This window comes from Eublepharis macularius, chromosome 4, assembly GCF_028583425.1.
Source record: "Eublepharis macularius isolate TG4126 chromosome 4, MPM_Emac_v1.0, whole genome shotgun sequence".
Taxonomy (NCBI): Eukaryota; Metazoa; Chordata; class Lepidosauria; order Squamata; family Eublepharidae; genus Eublepharis; species Eublepharis macularius.
Genome location: NC_072793.1, coordinates 163178797 through 163199124, shown reverse-complemented (window position 1 = coordinate 163199124; position 20328 = coordinate 163178797). Strand labels below are relative to the sequence as shown.

Here is a 20328-nt window from a genome sequence, read left to right as displayed (position 1 = left end):
TTGCTTTCTGAAATTTTATTTGGCTTCATGTGCCATGGATACTGTGGCTGTGGCAAGTTTACTACTTGTCAGTTTAGGCTGTGGATGGCATCCCCTTCTTGAGACAAATGGCAGCGAGACTCCAGAAACATAACTCTATTAGCTGTCAAGAGAGAGAGAGAAAGAGAGGTTCTCTGTGTAAAACCTGGGCAATTTTATTTTCTGCGGGTCCTATTTTAATACAGCAGACTCCCACCTTTCAGAGAATCCCTGACTTTAGGGTCACCACATTTCCCTCTGCACTTTGCACGTCAGGCAGAAATTCAGCTGGAGTACCTTGAAGTTCCAATGACTGGAGAAACTGTACCTGTTATATTTCTGCCTATCATGCAACTGTTAACGTTATCAAGAAAAATAATAGCCCCTTATCTGACTCCTACCTTCTCACTGACACTGTCACTCAGTTATGTTACCTTACAGAACCCTCAAGCATTCTGATTCCCTTGCCTATCCTGGTGGGCCCAAATCCCGCCCTCAGGGGAATCTAGGTGCCCTGGTTGGTTCCTAGCTGTCACAGGATCCAGTATACGGAAGGATGTAACTCACTAGGCTTCAGTGGGCTGTGGTCTTCTGTAGTCCACAGTGAAACTGTCTGTGTTCCCATTCTCATCGCTGATCAGGACCTCTGCGTAGGGAGAACAGCAGTTTGCTCTACCGAAGGAGACAAAAGGATGACAGATGAGCTGCCGGGCCTGATGCACCAGCTGAGATTGGAGAGCCTTAGACAGGAGAACTGGGGCAGGCATATAAGTAAGGTGCAGGATTCACGGGTTTAATCATATATATGTATGCATCCCAACTTCTACAAATGGGGAAGTGAAAAGAAAACTAGTCAAATTACATACATACGCTTATTTTTGGTTGCAATTGTTAAAAAACTCCATAGATTATAGATCCTGTTACAGGCACCAGAGTAGTGGGAAAGAGGAAGAATAATAATACTTAACATTTCTATAGCACTTTTAAGTATTCAAAGTGCTTCAATGACATTTTATAATCCTGTTAGCAACCCTATAATGCAGGGATCCCCAGCGTGGTGCCTGTGGGTACCATTGTGCCAGCTGACACCTTTCCTAGTGCCCACCAAGTGTTTTTATGAAGTGGGTGGGGCCAGATAGGGCTTTTGCCAAGTATAGTGTCTGAAAGGCCAGTGGAGATTTGATCGGCTGTGCAGATTTTTAAAAACACAACTTTGGCAGAAGCTGCTTCCATAGCACAGAGATCTTCACTGTGCGACAGAAGGTAAGCTGTGGCAGCCATTATGTGGCTGGCTCTGCATCTTGCAGCAGCCATTTTGTGGCAGCTATTTTGTCGCTGTAGGGCTGCCAGTCCCCCAGTTGGGGCAAGGGATCCCATGTTCCTAGCCTCTGCCCCTCCCACCACCACTCACCTGGCCAGCGGGAGGAAAAGGTCCTGGGGAATGGGCCCAGGAGTAAAAAACCTTCCCAGTCCAGCACACAGTGGGCGTGCTCCCCTCAGGCACAATGATGTCACCTACAGGAGTGAGGTCATCTTGCCTAGTGGTGGACATGTTCCCGCACATCACAGGGGCCAAAGGGTGAGTGCCACATCCCCACCCCAGGAGGGTAAGGGGACCTAGTAATCCTATGTAGCTGTTAGGGTTGCCAGGTCCCCCTGTCCTCCTGGCGGGAGATGGGGTCCCTGGCACCTACCGGCTTTGGTGCCTGTTGCATGCGCAGAACGCGTGTGCCCCTAGGCCTGTGCGATGACGTCACTTCTGGGAAATGATGTCATTGTGCAGGCCATGGCTGCCCCAGGAGCACTCCTACACTCTGTGGGGGCCGAGTTGGGCCCAATTCGGCTCAAATTGATCCCGAATCAGCCTGGAATGGGCCCCTGCGGAGTGTGGGAGTGCTCCCATGCTCTGCAGTGGCCTAGGGTTGCCAGCTTCAAGTTGGGAAATTCCTGGAGATCTGGGGGGGGGGGGGCGTGAAACCTGGAGAAAGTGTGATTTGGGCAGGGAAAGGACCTTGGCATGGCATAATTTCATAGAGTCCACCCCCCAAAGTAGCCATTTTCTCCAGGTGAACTGATCTCTGTGACCTGGAGACCAGTTGTAATTCCAGGAGATCTCTAGCCACTACCTGGAGGCTGGAAACAACAAAGGGCGGCCCCGGTACCAAATTATAGCGAAACAACAAACTGGGACTCCACAGTATTATAAGCCAAAATGTAATCTAATTTTCTGTATTTATAAAGTGCAAAGGTGCTATAAATATAGACAAAAATACAGAACACGTTATACAAAATCGTCTAGAAGTGCAACAATACAGAGTCCAAACATTTACAAATGTATCACAATACTTTTGCTGTCCGGAATAATCAAGAAATTTTTAAAGTGCCAGTTGCCAATATTTTCATAGAGCTGGTAGGTAGGGAGTTGTGCACAGTGCTATTTATTCACAGTCCATAAAGTTGGATGTAGTTAGACGAACGCCGACGGGGGTTTGCAGGCAAATATCATTAACCCGTTTAGTGAGTAACACGACTCACTTCCTCCTGGGCGTGAAGCAGTTCGGACTGATCATACTTAAGTCCTTGTCTGAACTACTCCTCGCATCTTCTGGGGGAGAAAACCTGATGTGCTTCTTCTTCCACAAGTATCTGAAGAAGGGAGTCATGAGAGCTCATACGCGGGGACTCGAGCTGGTCTTGAAGGCGCCGCTGAACCCGCATCTTGCTGCCCAGTTACACAAAAAGCCCCTGCCCAGATTCCCTTCAAGGGTGCTCTGGCCTTGTACACCCTTCCGCGCTCTAACTCTGGGAAGCACCGGCCCCGGGAAATGCACTGGTTAATGAAACGGGTTAATGATATTTGCCTGCAAACCCCCGTCGGCGTTCGTCTAACTACATCCAACTTTATGGACTGTGAATAAATAGCACTGTGCACAACTCCCTACCTACCGGCTCTATGAAAATATTGGCAACTGGCACTTAAAAAATTTCTTGATTATTCCGGACAGCAAAAGTATTGTGATACATTTGTAAATGTTTGGACTCTGTATTGTTGCACTTCTAGACGATTTTGTATAACGTGTTCTGTATTTTTGTCTATATTTATAGCACCTTTGCACTTTATAAATACAGAAAATTAGATTACATTTTGGCTTATAATACTGTGGAGTCCCGGTGTGTTGTTTCACTACCTGGAGGCTGGGAACCCTGCAGTGGCCTGATCTGGGCTGATTAGGGCCTGAATTGGCCTGTTTCAGGCCCAAATTGGCCCATATTGGGCCTGAATTGGCCTGGAATGGGCCACTGTGGAGCGTGGGAATGCTCCTGCGCTCTACAGCGGCCTGATCTGGGCTGATTTGGGCCTGAATTGGCCCATTTTGGGCCCAATTTGGGCCAAAACTGGGCTAGATCAGGCCTGCGGCAGCGTGCCACACCCTAGGAGGCCTGTGTCTCCTCAGCCATCCAGGTAGGTGGGGGGTGGCGGGTGGGAGCAGGGGATCTCCTGCCCCTGGTGGGAGAATGGCAACCCTAGTAGCTGTGCCCAGCACAATGTGTCAAAATTCCGAATGTACAACTCAACAGAAGCTACCACGGTGTAGATATCAAGAGCCAAGGGACTACCCCTGTGGTGTACAATAATTCACACTGTTATATACAATAAGTATTTAAGTATTTTTGAAATATGTTACAGTTTTATACAGTGCTGAAGTGCAAATGTGTTAGCTTGAAAGGAATTAATACAGGGACCTAGAATTCTATGTCTGGGGCAGGCTAGCATTGGATGAAAACTAATGTATACATGTTTCCAGTCCAACATAGCTTAGCATTGGTCATCAAAGCCAGCCTTTTACAATCTCCAGAAAGGAGTTGGGTTCTGCCTTTGGTGATTCTCAAGGGAAACAATTTGAATAGAGCTACTAAGGACAATTCTCCCCCACCACCTTTCTGGGTGAATTTTGTTGAGCAGATTAATAAACTCAAGAGGGCACTGTTGGTTTAAGTTTGCTTCACGCATGCCATGTTGGCATTCCCCACATAGCTAAAAATTGCCTATGAGGAAAAATCTAGCCAAGTGTGTAGACTGTCAAATGTGATGCTTGTACAAACATATTTTGTTAAGCAAATATAATAAAGGCTTCAGTCAGACACTCAGGCTCAAGAATTGGTAAGTAGCTGAAGTAGGTAGTTCTCTCAGCAATGTTGATCACATTTGAAGCTGTCCTCAGAGCCCATAAAGGACTCTGCCTCGTTGAAGGAATCTTTGAAAGTGGGTGGAGGCAATGCCTGGAATTTTGCTCCATGAAGAAGTCCCATCCCACCCTTAACTATTGGCTTATAAATCTTTGGTAGAAGTTCCAAACATATTTTCAAGGCTTTTTTGTCGAGCACATTTGAACACTAGTATCTTTTTAGCTTTTTTAAAAGAATGAAAGTTGTGAGATGCAGGATTCTTTTCCAAATGTCTGATTCCTTATCGGAGGTCATTTGCTACACTCAGGGATGCTGGCCATGTATATACATACTCATAGTGACAGATGACGTCCTTATTGTCATTTGTCCCCCATGGGTGGCAAGACAGGTGAGAAGGATTAACGTTGACCCGGACAGTGACAGCACTGTGAGCATCTTTAGCAGAAAACCTCATGCTCCAGATGTGCCGAGAGCAGTCCAGTTGATGCTGGATTTGGCCTACGCAAGGCATGTAAAAGTTGAGAAGCTTGTGTACCGGTGGGATGTCATCCGTCTCCTACAGAAGGAGTCAATACCATCAGTGAGTAACAATCAGTAAATACTTCCATCAGTGTATGTGTGTAAGGGTTGAGCAAAAGAGAACTTGTAGATTTATTTATGTATTAATAAACGCAGTTTGCATTCTACAAGCATACACATGCATTCTTCGCTGCTACTAGAAATCCCCTCAAAGCTGATTCAGATATGTGAAAGGCAAAGAAGCTCTCATTCCATACATGGACATTCTGTTCTATTCAGGGCTTTTTTTCAGCAGGAACGCAGTGGAACGGAGTTCCGGAACCTCTTGAAAATGGTCACATGGCTGGTGGCCCCACCCCCTGATCTCCAGACAGAGTTTAGATTGCCCTCCGGCAATCTCAACTCCCCTCTGTCTGGAGATCAGGGGGCGGGGCCACCAGCCATGTGACCTTTTTCTCCAAGGACAACCCACTGACTTCCACCACCTCTTTTCCCAGAAAAAAAGCCCTGGTTCTATTCATAGTTTTGCTTTTACTCTGTGCTCTTTAGGGATTTAAACCCTATTTTCTCCCCAATGAGGACGGAATGCTAGTATCATTCTCTCCTCCTTCATTTTATCCTCACAATAAGAACTCTGTGATGTAGGTTAAGCCAAGACAGAGTAACTGGCCCAAGGTCACCCAGCAAACTTCCATAGCAGTTCAAGGATTAAACTTTGAGTCTCCGAGGTTCTGTGCTGGCTGTCTCTGTGTCTGCTCTAGTCCTTTCAAAGGGTTTTAAGAAGTTGCCTTGGCTGCCGCTCCTCATCTGAGGTGCCTTGAGTTAGTCAGTACCAAGAATCGGGTGCATTAGGGTATAAACATTTATAAGGTTTTACCTATCTAGCTAGAGGGGAAATATCTTCACTGTTTACAAGTGCATTATATGATACTCATTTCAAAAAAGAATTATACACAGTTCTTGTTTCTTGTTTCCAGAGTTTTCTGTTGATGGGTCACCTTGTCCCAGGGAACCAGGCCCAGGAGGGTTCTTGCCTTCCGGGCCTGTTCCCTGGGGCTTTCCCCCCTGCTGGCCAGGTGAGTGGTGGTAGGGGGGCAGAGGCTGGGAGCAGGGGATCCCCTGCCCCCATCAGGGGTACTGGCAGCCCTAACTCAGCAAGAAGATCCCCCCCCCCCAAAAGCCTTTCTTAAATTGGTTTTTACCTGCTTTCTAAAATTCTGCACAAATGGCCTTAAGCTGCACCCCATGGTGTGGTGACATGGAGCAAAGCTTCTCCTGAACATCTCAAGATGACTTCTACAGGGAAATTTTTTCTTCAAATAATGATGTTGGATAACTTAACCCAGAGCATATAGGGCCTAAACTGTCATAAATAGTACTGTGAATGGGGCCTGAAAGTGGGGTTTTCCACACGAGTTTTCTCCATTGCTTCTGGCCTCATAATGCTTCGATTTATTCCCTGATTTCCACACTCATTTTTTTTTGCCTTTAGTTTTCACTTTGTTTTTGGGGGGGGGGGGTGTTTCCCTCCTTTTTCTGGTTCTTTTGAGACCGCTTTTACTCTGATCTTTTTCTGGAAGTTGATCTTGAGTAGCCTTTTCCTCATGGTTTTTTTGGTTTTCTTTGTCCTGCCCACTCCTACCCACCTCCAACCCACTTTTCAACTCCTCCCCTGCCACCTTCCTTCCCCCTCCCTTCTGGTTTTGTTTTCTTTTTTAAATAGTCATTTTCATAGTATCATATCAACTTACCAATATATATATAACAATACATATAGCGGGTTCTCTAAATTCCCAGCTTTCATTTTAAAAAGTAAGCCTCCAGCCCCTTCCATTGCCCAGATACTCCTTTTCTTTGCTCCCTCCGCCCTTTTTAAAATGAAAGCTGGGAATTCAGAGAACCTGCTGCATGTATTGTTACAGTGGGAGGTTGAGAAAGCACACAGTTGCCATTGTTCTGGGCTCTATCCCAGCAGATGTTGGTTTGTCTCGTAGGTGCTGGCCTTTGCCTCCTGGCTCTGGGTCAGCCTGGGCAGAGTTTTCTAGTTTGGACTGTGGGGCAGGGGGCTTAGGTATAGATGGTGAAGCTGCTCTTCTTTTAGGCTTGGCCATGCAGACTTCCCCATGTGTTAATTTTCCATTTTTTTTAAACCCCCCAGCTCTTATAACAATACAGCTGCAGCAATACAGTGATATAAACATGCACAAAAGGGAAGGGGGGTGTTGCTGTGATATCACTGATGATGACAGCACCCTCACTTGAAAATCCTGATTATTTAGGACATATGCAATACAAAATAAACCAACACACTGTAAAAATGCTGAGGAAGGGCAGACAAGTGGAAGAACTGTACCCAAACCAATTCCAGTGCTTAAAGATTGACTGCTAAGAAACTCAGGAATAAAAAGAGTGTGCAGTGACTGTGAAAACTAGGTTTTTTAAAAAGAGTGGTAGTGGGGAATCCCAATTCTTATTTATGAAAGCATTTTTCAAACTTGCAGAATATCTTAGCCATAAGCCAGGTTTTAGAAGCAGGTTGTAGAAGCAATAGGGAGTCTGGACTCACCAGGGCAGCTTCCGGGATTACTGTGATAGGCAGTTTCAGGTAGTTCTGGGCGGAGGAGCTTCTAGCTGTGAATGTTGCAATGCTGAAAAAAATTCAATAGTTATGAACTGAGGAGTGTGTATTGGGGTGTTTGCAAAAAAAGTGGTTAGCACAGGACAACCCAGTGCACTCCCTCCCATTAAGCTAGCTATTCCAAATGTTAATTCTGCTGCTCTTTTGTCATCAATATTTTATTTAATTAATGTTATTTGTAGTCTTCCACATGACCCTATCTGTGGATTCTTAAATCTGGAGATTGGAGCCACAGGCAAACAAGACAAATCTTTCTACAAACCTGAAAAACTCCTCAGGTTTGCAAACAAATGTGAAATCTTTAAAAAAATGTAAGGGGGAAGGTAGGGGTAATCAGTGGGAGAAGGGAGGGGGCAGGGACCTGAGGGAGCAAGGACATGGGTAACATAGGGGGGGGGCTGTTTTCTAGGAATCTGTGGACACTATAGAAAACCCTACAGTTTCTGGTGATTCCTACAGATGATTGACATCTCTTCCAGGTTTCCCCCAGAACTGATGTCATGATGATGGGTGGATGGCCTTTTAAATTCATTTTTCTCCCATCACAGCTCTGAATGCCCTCTGCGGCTGTTGCTATGCAACCTCAGCAATAAGGCCAGCCTTCCAGCCTTGGTTACTGTCAATAAAAGGCAGGGGGAGGAGGCCTGGCCTGGTGACTGGCACCATACAACTCGGCTGGATTTTCCCAGGGAGGGGTTGCAGGGGAAGAGAAGGAAGGAAAGCTGAAGACAGAGGGGCAGATAAATCTAAGTTGGCTGGTGGGTACAAAGGAAATAAGGAAGCAGAAAAATGGGATATGGCGGCTTTCAGGGAAGGGAAAGAGGAGACAGAAGGGGAGGAGGAAAAGAGATGCCCCCACAAGTCCTTGTGGATCCTCCGCTTGTACTTTTGTAATTGATGGAATCCTTATTCTTCCCCAGAATCCAGACATTCTGATACAATGTACCATTCCCCTGTCTTTAATGTATCTACTTCAGCCAGGCCCAGAGTGGTAGACACTGCCTGTGGATGTTAAGGGTTGCCACTCTCACTCAATGGTGTAGTGAGGGAACAAGGTTGGGTGGAGGAGGGGAGCTATATTGTGCAATGTGTCAATGCAACTTCTGGGTGAGGACCTGGAAGTATCATCAACACATCAAGTGATGCTCTAGGGATTTCTCCAGTCTTGGCAGTCCTTACTAAAGAGATCAGACTAATTTGTAGAGTGTGTGTCGCTACAATGACATAACTTCTGGGTCTTTTTCTGGAAGAACCACTGACGCATTGTGCAAGTCACTTTCCTCCGGCCTGGCAACCCTCATGGACTCCGAAGTGCATGCTGGTGTGATTCTTGGTGCCCACTCTTGTTTCCTCAAAACATATCCTCATCAAAGCAAAGAGTCAGCTCTGTCTTTCATTCGGTCAACTGGAGTAGGAGTTGCCTGGAAGAGCCCAGGAGGCATCACTTTTGTGTCTGCAGGAAGCACCCATTTCGAAACAGATACATCCATGACAGGAAGAAGCTTTGCTTGGAACCTCCAAAGATTTTGTGGAACCTTACAGTATTCTGAGATTGGACCCAGCCCTCACGGCAGCCATTTTGTGATTGTTTCCACCTACCCTGTGGTGGCCACCTGCTGTCAAAATCCAAATGTGCCACAGCTTCAACAAGCTTGAGGACCCCTCATATATTTTCCCATTGAGGGACTTCAGGCCTACACAGCTGAATGGAACCTTCCTCCTCTCTCCTTTCTTATGAGGTTGCTAACATTTTTTACTGGTGGAACTTGTCCTTGTGCTTCTAACAATAACTTTATCAGATGTTCACAGGCAATAATGCTCCTCTCCATGCTGCGAAAGTCTTCACTTCCTGATTTCTTCTATTCAAGCTGTTGTCAAAGGTAGAAAGATGAGGCAGGCCAGTTCTCCCAGCAATTGTAGTTCAAGTCCAATGAATCCCTTTATAGAAGTAGGATTGCCAGATCCTCCGTATCTATTAACGGGTGTGGGGGACAGGGTGGGGGGAGGCAACAGGCACTTACCCCTCTTCTTTTCATGTACATGTCTTTTGATGATGTCACTTCCAGTGCAACCAAAAGCAATGGCATGGCACCAGGTCCAATTCTTTACGAATTGGCCTAAAACGTAGTGGTATGACTGGAAGTGATGTCATTGGCCTGGGACATGAGCACGTTTGCACCCATTTCTCTGGTCTGTCTGCTGATAGTGGGCAATAACTGGGTGGCCAGCCTCCTTTCGCCGATTGTTTTGGAATGAAAAAGTCTGTCAAGGACTGCAAACATGGTATTGTCAAGGCCTTATCCAGCTGGTACACTAGTCTTGCAGACCTCCTCTAAAGCTGACGTTTCCACCTCACAATCACTGGAGAAGCTCAAGGAAGCCACAAACTGACTCATGTTCCAAGGAGGCCGCAGAACAGCTTTGACACCTGACATGGCCTTTATTTTGTTTTTAAGATTATCCAGCCACCTCACCATCAAACATTTAACCTGTCATCCTACGTTTGGGCAGTCTTGGGACTTGGTCCAGGTTTGCTAACTTGCTGGATTCCTCTGTAAAGACAGAGAATTCTCAAGCTGCCTTCAAGAGAGGAATACATGAAGCTGCCTTATCCTGAGTCAGGTGACTGGTCTATCAAGATCAGAACTGTTTATTTATTCTGACTGATGGCAGCTCTCCAGGACCCCAGACAGAGACCTTTCACATCACCTGTTTCCCGATTCTTTCAGCTAGAGATGCTGAGGATTGATCCTGGGACCTTCTGCATGCAAAGCAGAAGCTCTACCAATGAGCCATGGCCCCTCCCCAGTATTGTAATATGATATCTATTGAAAGTAGCATTGTGGCAGTTTGCAGGGTGTTGGGAGAAGGGAAATCTACTCTGCTGAAATTTGGGGTGTGGGAAGGGTGTTATCGCTAATCCAATCTACCCTTCTTGCTGCTTTCTTGAGTATGCAAATGGTATACTCCTGCTAGGTTAAGGACATGCTGCTTCCTGGGGCAGGGGAGGCTCATTGTTTCTCTGGGAAGAGGTTTCTCCCAGAACTTACACAGATCTGTAATGAACCCTGCAAGAGACCTGACCCATACTTAAACTTTTAGTACAGAACAAGACGGAATGGACCTCGCCCAATCTATCCTGGCCCTAGTGTTGGACTTACACTGCCCTCTGTTGGTCAGACTCTTGAAACTACTGTTTCCTGCCCAATGTAATCTCATATCCTAGCTCTGCATTCATGTCTCTCTGCCCCTGCAGCCCACTCCACCCAGACCCACCAACCAGAAAGCCCCTCCTACCTGGAGGCAAAGCTACTATTCTCTCCAGCTGCCACAAAAGTTGCAGTTAGGTTGACAGTTCCCCCTGGATTTAGGGTACTTCTGTTTGGCCTGAAGCTCTGCAGGAAACCCAGATCATCCCACACATTGAAAGTAAATGATGCAGCTGACCCGTCATTCACCACCATGACAGAAACTTCCAGAAGTCCACCAGGTGGCATCGTGCCTGGGAAAATAGAAGTTTGGGATGGAGTATAATTACTGGCTATGGCCCTTTGCCTTTCTTGGTACCATCTTCTTTCTTCCTTCAGAGGCTTTTCCCAAGAAGCTTCGGGTTCATCTCCTTAGTCCTTCTACTAACTTGAGAGAAAGCCTGAGTGCCTGGCTCTATATTTGTTTGTATTCACCCCATATTAGCAACTCCTCCCTTCTTACCATTGTCTGTTTCCATCCTTACACCCAGTGGTGAAGATGAACGTTGGAGAGAATTTCTCTCCTTTATTGAAATAAGAAATTACCCTACTGGCAGCCTAGAGGGTGTTAAAATTTTAGTTATACGTTAAAAAAAAGTCACCAAAGTAGTAGATAAACATTGGTGAGTGGATTCCAATGTCAATATAACGGAAGCCATTTTAACATCATGCCACCCTAATACACTCCCTAATGCCACTCCTCCTAATACATATGGACACAATTTTGTGTGAATAGGGCAATGTGTATATTTTCTAGCTTTGGTATATGAGATCAGATACATGGATGGGAGGGGGGGGGGCTGATTTTTATACCCTGACCTGGATGGCTCAGGATAGCTAGAAGCTATCAGCGCCTCAGAAGCTAGAACCCCAGAAGCTAAGCAGGGTCGGCCCTGGTTAATATTTGGATGAAAGACCACCAAGGAAGTCCAGAGTCATTATGCAGAGGTAGGCAATGGCAAAATCCCTCTGTTTGTTTCTTGCCTTGAAAACGCTATGGGGTAACCAGAAGTCAGCTGTGACTTGACAGCACTTTACACACACACATGCATTTGTGTGTACCTAAGCTGGAAAAATATATGTGTTGTCTTATTCATACAAAATGATTACACATACCAGGAGGGTCATGGATAGTGCAGTCGCCCTTTATATGTGGTTGTGTGCCAAAACTGTAAACATGGAAAAGGGCCAACAGCAATCTCCTACAAATCACCTAACATAGTCATCCAAGGTATATTATTTAAAAATATCTTTGCTGCTTTCTCACTCAGATAGGGCAAGGAAACATCAAAACACCAAAACAGTTAAAATGTTAAACGACTAAAAGCACTCTGGAATTCCTTGCTGTTTAGGTACAAAGGTTGTTGTTCTAGTTAACAACCACGCCTGGAGAAGTTGGAAATTGTGAGGGAGCCATGCAGGATGGCGGGAATCCTTGTTCTGTTGGGAGTAAGAATGTGAGGTGACTAGAGGGAATGTTATTATTGGCATCTTCCAGCTTATTAGGAGCTCACCAAAAGGAAGATGGCATGGTATAACCCACTTTCTTCAGATCTCAGAAGCTAAGCAAGGATTGGTAGTTGGATGGAGGACAACTGAGGAAGACTCTATAGAGGAAAGCCATGGCAAACCACCTCTGCCTCCCACTTGACTTGAGAGCCCCTTGCTTGGGTCACCATAAGTCAGTTGCAACTTGACAGCATGTATATATATATACAGCTCACCATTTTGGCCTGGTATAGGCACAATCTTTATAGACTCTGTGCTGACGGGATCAGTGTTGATTCGTGAAAAGGAAAGACCTCCTGGAGACACGCCTTGCACACTCAGCAGAGTCATCTACAATGATATTAAAGAATTACCTAAGATCTTTTACATGAGGAATTCACCAAGCTTTTTGAGCTTGAGGGAAACTTTGGGATTTTGACAATGTGATGGGCACAGCCCCGAAATGGCTGTTACAAATTGGTTGCGGCAGGAGGCAGAGCCAGCCACAAAATGGCTACTGCAGCTTACCTTCAGTCACACAGTGAAGATCCTTGTGCTGTGATGGCTGCTGTTGCCAAAGCAACATTTTAAAATATCTGCACAGCCAATCAAATTCCAGGGGCCAATCAGAAGCCTTGCTGGGCAAAAACCCCACCTGGCACAGCCCACTTTCTGAAAACACTTGGCGGGCACAAGGAAAAGTGTTGGTGGGCATCATGGAGCTCATAGGCACCATGCTGAGGACTTCTGTTTAACGCCATCTCTGTGAACATTGAGATATGACACTTAGTGGACTTATTTCCCCCCTCCCCCCACCCCACCCCCTGTCTGGAACGAAAAACTTGCAGTTTTATTGTGAACCCTAAAGACCTAAGAAATGGTAACTATGTTTGCTATTCAAGCTTACCATATCAGAAATAATTCCAATGGTAGCCTATTCTAGACAAGGAGTAGTTTTGAATAATTTTTCCTTTCCCATCCAGACCATTGATTTTAACAGGGCTTAATTCTCCTCCAAGGAGGGGGACCATGACTCAATGGTAGAGTATCTGATTTGGGTGCAAAAGGTCTTGTGTTCAATACCTGACATCTCCAATTGATGTGTAAGATCTCTACTTGGAACTCTGGAGAACTATTGCCTGTCAGAACAGACCATACTGATTTCAAGAGGTCAATGGGTTGACTCAATATAAGGTAGCTTTGTGTGCTTGTGCATGTATTCCTAGAATTGCAGCTGGTGAGGAGGCACCATACTGGGTCTAAAACCAGTCATCTTTCCATTTGCCTGACTTCTGTCCTGGGGCTGCAGATGCTGCCAGGGCTGCAATATCCCCTCTGAATGCAGAATAATCCCAGAAAACCTTGTTTCGGAAAACAGCGAAATCTCACGTGAAATTGTGCGAGAAGACGCTGTTATCGCGTCTTCTCACGTGATAACAGCGTCTTCTCGCGAGATTTTGCGTGAGATTTCGCTGTTTTCCGGAACAAGGTAAGCTGTGTGAAAATGGCCATACTGTTTCCCCCTGATGGCTATAAAGTCTTTCAGCTGAGGCATGGCCTTTAGCTGAGTAAGGGTCTGCCTGGCTGGCATTTGTAAGGGCTTGCTCCATTTCCTTCTCACCAGCTTACTGTGTTTTGCCACAGACCCATGTCCTGTGGACTCATGTTTCTTGTTTTCCAGCCTGCATCATCAAGGCACACCTTTAAGCTTGCGATTTTATTAACAGATACAAAGTAGTTACATTAGTGTTCTGCGCATCTTAGGTTTTTAGCAGGATATGCCTCCTGAACATGATGTAGACTGGAGAACATTTTCAATGTTCTTGGCTTAGGACTGCTTTAACTTCAATTGGGAAAGAAAGGGATGCGATATGGAAAACACTTGTCGGAGAGCACATTTTCCATTTGCTTGTGAACAAACTGGCTTGTATCCAGCAGCTGTTTTCTATTGCCAGAAGGACACTTCCACCATTGGAGGAGAGAGGTTTCCAAAAGCATCTCCCTCTCTTCCCCAGTGTTTGAATCTTGTAGAGATGTGAATAACTGTTCCACAGATGCCTATAGATATTTGTGCCCGTCATGCAGGAAAAATCTCCTTGGGAACACAGGAACAGATTTGTACGTTCCTAGTATCCTGACCTGTATGGCCCAGGCTTGCCCAAACTTGTCCAGTCAAGGAGGCTAAGCAGGGTTGGCCCTGGTTAGTAATTGAATGGAAGACCACCAAGGAAATCCAGGGTTCCTATTCAGAGGTAGGCAATGGCAAATCATCTTTGCTCATCTCTTGCCTTGAAAACCCTATGGGGTCACTTTGTCAGCTGCAACTTGATAGCACTTTACATTACAGTATTGGCAAGCTCTATATAGCACAACACTTTAGACAGGAACCAGTTAAAGAGACTACATACCGGTGCGTTAAAGGAAAGGGGAGCAATGGCCAAGAGGTTGCCGATGGCATCAGAGGTTTGGTTCAGAGCGATGGAACCCATGGAGTCCCCCTGTTCAGAAACAGAGACCAGATGTTGGATCCGAGCATCTTTGGATTCTCCCATCAGCTTCAAGGAGACAATGTAGTTTGATCCTGGAAAAAATGCAGCGGTCAAGATGCAGCTGTCAGCAAAGCACCCCCTCTTTTCCTTGGGGTGTACTTTTGGAGACTTGAAAAAATTATATTTTTCTCCGGATACAACAGTCAAATGAATATGTTGTTGCGGTTCCACGAGTGTCTTAGCAGAAGCTCATAAGTAGCCTCTTGCCTGATCACCTGGGGTGAGTAAGTGACTCCCCCAGCTAACCAGGCAGGAAACTTTTGTTAACTGGCAGAGAAAGAAGAGACCCATATTTGAGCAAATCCCAAACTTAATCCTCAACATGTCCAATGAGATGGTTCAGTATGCTGAACACCAGAATGGTATTGGACTTTCTAAAAAAAAATGGAGCGGGGGGGGGGGTTCAAAAGAGGATTTACACAGTATCTTGTTAAAAGAGGGGCCAAGTCATATCTTTTAACTTCTGAAGGTCTCAGCATCACAGGCTCATGGATAGCAAGGATGGAAAAACCTTTGCTTGGTATCTCCGAGACCCTCTGCCAGTCTGGGCTAGAAAGACCCAGTATCAGGTAGCGTCATATATGCAAATGGCTCCTTTCAAGCTGCTGATACATTGAATAGACTTTTTGACATTTGTGGACTTCATTTATTCATTCATTTAATACATTTTTATCCTGCCCTTCCTCCAAGGAGCAGGAATATGCGACAAGGGCAAAATTAACATCTTTTATGTTAAGTTTATTAACATAATGTTAATAATTATGTCTATTATGTTAACACAATAGACAGATTTCAGGATTACAAGAATAAAGTTTTTTTTATTATATAGCTCAAAATAAAGATTAAAATTAAATTAAATGACAGGAAGAAAGACGGTTAATGCATATCATGAGATATGAAGATAGATGGAAAAGGTAAAATAAAGGTATTTAAACAGAAGTGAAATATTAAAAAGTAAATTTAAGTAAATTCTATAATGCGTGATTTTGATTATAAAAGATGATATATTATGAATTTTTATGTTTGTATGTTTTTAGATTGAAATTTTAAAAAAGAAATCAAAGAAATGCTTTTCCTTTCATGATTGTTCATATCAGTTGGGGAGAGAGTTTTGCAAATTTACAGTGGGCCTCAGAAAAAATGGCACTTGAGCCCCAATCTTCATTGTGTGGCTTCAAATCCCAGAAAGCTTACCTTTTACAGGCCGACCCTGAACTGGAAGCACGTACTCTTTCCACTGTTGCATAATCTGGTAGGAAAAGTCGAACAAGCTCTTGCCCCCGATTTCAACCTCATAGGAGCCGCTGGGAGACACGGTCACAGACCATGCACCTCGCTGATCAATACGAGACACCTTCATGACCTTATGGCTTGCTGTGCTGATCACTGTTTCAGTGGTTGCTTGGGCACCTGCCATGGGGATGGAACAAAAAAGGAGACTGAGCTGCAGAAGCCCCAGATGATACAAATGATCTCCCCAATTATCAAGTGGTAGTACAACTTCTCGGTATGCTTGTTGTATCATAGTTGTCCCCCTTACCTGAAGGCTGCAGCACATTCATGCTGAATCTGGAGGCGCTAGAGCTCTTAACCGACACGGTTATTTCTGTGAGGGTCTCATCCACAGGGAAGGAGAACTGTGTCCCGTGCAGACGAGCACGGGTCACCTTAACAGGGGCAGCGTTCAGGGAGAGCTCCATGATCCCCAGGACCTGAGAGAGCTGGCTCTTAGTGGTCATCACGTAATAACCGCCAGAATAAGCAACAAGTTCTTCATAGAGGTTAGCATAACCTCGGCCAGAGGCTTCGGGACTCTCTTCATCAATACCTGTGGAGATTAAATGTATCCAGTGAAACCAATCTCCCCCCTGTACCTATGTTCATATAATTGCAAGAAAAACTATGCTAGGTGTTTCAACAGGAATGACTGAGAAGTGAACTGCGGAGGAGGACAGCGGGTTTTGTTCATACTTTTCTTGTAGGCTTCCCAGAAACATTTAGTTGGCCACTGTGGGAATCAGGATGCTTGATTTGGTTGGTTAGCAGCATTTTTAAAATGTTGTTAGGATTTTTTTAAAGGGAGAAGACTCTAAGGTACAAAATAGATATGTCTCCCAAAGCACCTCATATTTAAGTAATGTTTAATATCTATGGACTGGTTTAATCCTATTGAATTGTATTCCTTCTTTAGAAGTTAAGAAGGTGTAGATTCCCTCGATAGTTCATGACACTTCACTATCTTTCCAGAGAATATGGAACCTGAAATAAATTGTGTGTGTGTGGTTGGGGGGACAACCCCAAAATGTACCCATGTGAAGATCCACATAGTTAGCATCTCATCTAAACTAAACTCCTGGACCTATGAAACAAGCCATATTACGGCTACACATGTAGTGCACAAGGGCCTGATTTAGACTTCAGTACAACCCCATATTGTTAATAGTTTCATACACTATTGAGGCAACGAGGCAGCATCTGCATGTTACAAAGCCCTTGTGTTTGTTGAAAACAACTCAAGGATGTTGTATCACATATACGACAGGAATTTTGTGCCTCTCAGACACACACTGGCTCTTTTTGTGTGTGCAACCAAAGCACTCAATTCTCATTGCACAAAATTCCAATTGCACATGTGAAACAAAGTCCTCATGTTGTTCTCCAACAAACACGAGGACTTTTTAATATATAGATGGACTGAGGGAACCTATCACAGGGGAATGGTTTTGCACGAGCTATTGCTGTCTTCCAATAATGTGAGAAATCTAGCCTGAGTTCCCTCTCATTTACTCCACAGCAACCCCCTCATCACCAGACAGTCTTCCTTGCTAAGGCTTACGTACTTCGGCGTTTCCGGCTCGTGCAGTACCCTGTGAGGGCACAGTTCACCTCTGACTCAGAAGAATCAATCAGGACTTTGATTTCATCCAACAGGGATGCATCTTTTGCTCCAGCATCGGTGAAGATGAAGATCTTGGATCTGAAGAAAGAGGAAAGGAACTTAGGCACAAGAGGATCAATAGGGAGGGACGCTGTGCAATTGTGGGGTGGGATTGGTAGGGCAGGCTGAATGACGGAGATGTGGGATTGGTGACATTAATAATTTTCTATACTGTGCCTTGTATGCAGAGTTTGGCCGCTGAAGTAGAAAGTGAATGTGTCCCTCCTTCCCTCTGTGCACCAAGGAGTATACAAAATAAACTTTGATCAGGAATGGGAAGGATGGGAGAAACAAGAGAAGCAAGGGAGGAAGGTAGTTGTCATTGTGGTTGGGACTGAGGACTGGGATTTAAGGAGGAGCATCACAGAAAAAGTAGGGTTTGAAGAAGGATTGGAAGGAAGAGGCAGGTGGCACCCTGTAGCTAAGGGCTTGCCTACATATTACAAAATGCCAAAGCAGACAGTGAGAAAGCAGCTTTAGTGTCTTCCCCTCTGCTGTTTTCACATTTGCACCCCCCTCCCCTGCTGTTGGCTCTGCTGCAAAGCCAGCAGAAAACTCCCATTGCATTTCTGATGCTTAATCCATGTGTTGCTCCCCAATGAGCATAGCGACTTTGAGCCAAACTATACCTTCCGGTTCGGCCTCTTATCCCAGACTCAACTCATCAAAAACCCATTAAGTGTAATTCAGCACTTTGTAAGATGAGCCCTGATCGGGGAAGAGCTTGCAAGCATTAGGGCAAATGGGCAAGTCATTGATGAGATTCCTTGAAGGTGGCAAGAGTGGAGGCACAAAAGTCTTTGGGAAAGGATATATTGGGAGGGAAGGGCAGACAGAGAGGGTGGCATTACCTTGGCATGCTCTTTTGCAAAGCCAGCTTTAGTCCAGTTAACGACATCTCTGGGCAGTCACCACCGCCGGTAACTCTGAGTCCAGCTATAAAGGACTCAAACTGATCTACATCATGGGTCATAAGGACAGGTCCAACATCTGCAGGAAGTAATTATGGTAGGAAGAGAGTGATGAAAACAAAAACAGACTCACCTTAAGCAAAATTAGTTCAGTTCAGTTTTTATCTGGCCCTTTCCCAATGGCTTGCACATGTAACAACAGTAAAAAAACAAAACACAAATTACTAATGTAAAATGGTGTCCGTCCGCATCTGGATATGAAAGCTGTCCTGTTATCTGTATAAATATGTGTACATTTTATTAGTGCTTAAGGCATCTCTTAAAGCACACCCACATTATACATTTAAAACTAGTTTCAAACACATTTAATTGCCATGTCTTATGCTTATTATATGTTAAACTGGTACACAACATGCTTTGAATTCCAAAAGTGCTATATAAATACCAGTTGCTATAACTGATGGTCATAAGCCCAAAGCTGTGGTTTTCAGGTTTCTTGCCATCAAAGAGTAGATGTCATGCAGTACAGATACAGAGTGCGAAGAAACTCACCTGGATCATTGAAAGGCACAAGAATGAAGTTATAAGGTGCATCCGGGGAACCAGAATATTTTCGAAGGAGTTTGATGCTAATGTCTTTGACCTGTTCAATGTCATCTGACATGCTGCCAGTTGTATCTATTGCAAAGGTGAGGGAATAGCCTTCCAAGTTGAAAAACCTCTGGAAAATATCACGACCCACCTGTTCCAGGAAGCTGGATCCTGAGCAAAGACAGAATATGATCAGGTGTTATTTAGCCTGCATAGCACCTTGTTTCCAGCTGGTGTGGTGATAGATTATCTTGCTTTTATTGACACAGCTTCTGGCCATGACATGCTCTCAAAACATCCTAGCCATTATGGAGCAGAGACCCAGGGACAAAAATCTGTGGGGGTCATTGTCAAGCAGGGAATACAGAGATTACTAAAGTCAGTCACCAACTCCCAGGTCCTCAAGACAATAGGTTGTGGACTTACCACCTCCAACAAAGAAGTCCCTAGTGGCTTTTATGGCTAGTTCAGCGGCTTTCTTATGCAAACGATAGTGTGGAGAGAGCAGGGGGTCAGTAGTCTCTTTGTTGATGCCCCCAGTGGGAGGGTAATTTTGGGTCACATCATTTCTTCCACCATGTCCACATTTGCCTGCAGAAAGAAGATTTGGTAAGTGAGGAAGGAGATATAAGAATTGCAAAGTTAGATCGAACTGGTGGCACTCTAAGGTATGCACTGTTCAAAACATTGGGGAAATCCATACATCAGTTTTCATTGAATATAAGGACGGCTGCACTGAGTCTTTAAACAGGCTGAGTACATGGGCCAATATTATGAAAGTCCAATGTAATTATGGCTGGTTCCATGCATGACCTCATGGAAATCAGCCCAGCTCTGCCAGTTCCCAATCCCAAAGGCTTTCTCTGCTAGGTTTTCCTACCAATAAGGAAGCTTGGAGAGTATTTGAAACACTGGCTTGTAGGGTTACCGACCTCCAAGTGAGGCCTGGGTTTCTCTTAGATTTGTAACTGATCTCCAGACTACAGAGATCATTTCCTCTAGAGGAAATGGCAGCTTTGGAGGGTGGACTCTGTGGTATCACATCCCTGCTGTGCTCCTTCAAGCTCTGCCCTCATCAGGTATCACCCCAAGCAGCAGGGTGATTATGTGCAGCAGGCACATTACATCCAGGGGAAAACCATAGAATTTACATCAATTCTTAGAGAGGATTGACATCACTTCCATTTTGTCCTGGAAGTGATATCAGTCCTATCTAGAAACTGCTGAAAACTCTATGGTT

General features: G+C 44.9%; 1 protein-coding gene across 1 annotated transcript in view; it reads right to left on the bottom strand.

The window, feature by feature from the left end:
- The window catches only part of LOC129329084 (von Willebrand factor A domain-containing protein 7-like), a 30957-nt gene continuing 10629 nt past the window's right edge, over positions 1–20328 (bottom strand). The window contains exons 6-18 of the mRNA XM_054978506.1: positions 19515–19679; positions 19050–19259; positions 18438–18576; positions 17489–17625; positions 16189–16476; positions 15843–16058; positions 14508–14680; positions 12336–12450; positions 10661–10865; positions 7292–7373; positions 4539–4762; positions 586–690; positions 1–142 (exon numbers count right to left, since the gene is read on the bottom strand). Coding sequence (XP_054834481.1) covers positions 139–142; positions 586–690; positions 4539–4762; positions 7292–7373; positions 10661–10865; positions 12336–12450; positions 14508–14680; positions 15843–16058; positions 16189–16476; positions 17489–17625; positions 18438–18576; positions 19050–19259; positions 19515–19679 — 2063 coding nt within the window. The 3' untranslated portion in view covers positions 1–138. The remainder of the gene's footprint in view (positions 143–585; positions 691–4538; positions 4763–7291; positions 7374–10660; positions 10866–12335; positions 12451–14507; positions 14681–15842; positions 16059–16188; positions 16477–17488; positions 17626–18437; positions 18577–19049; positions 19260–19514; positions 19680–20328) is intronic.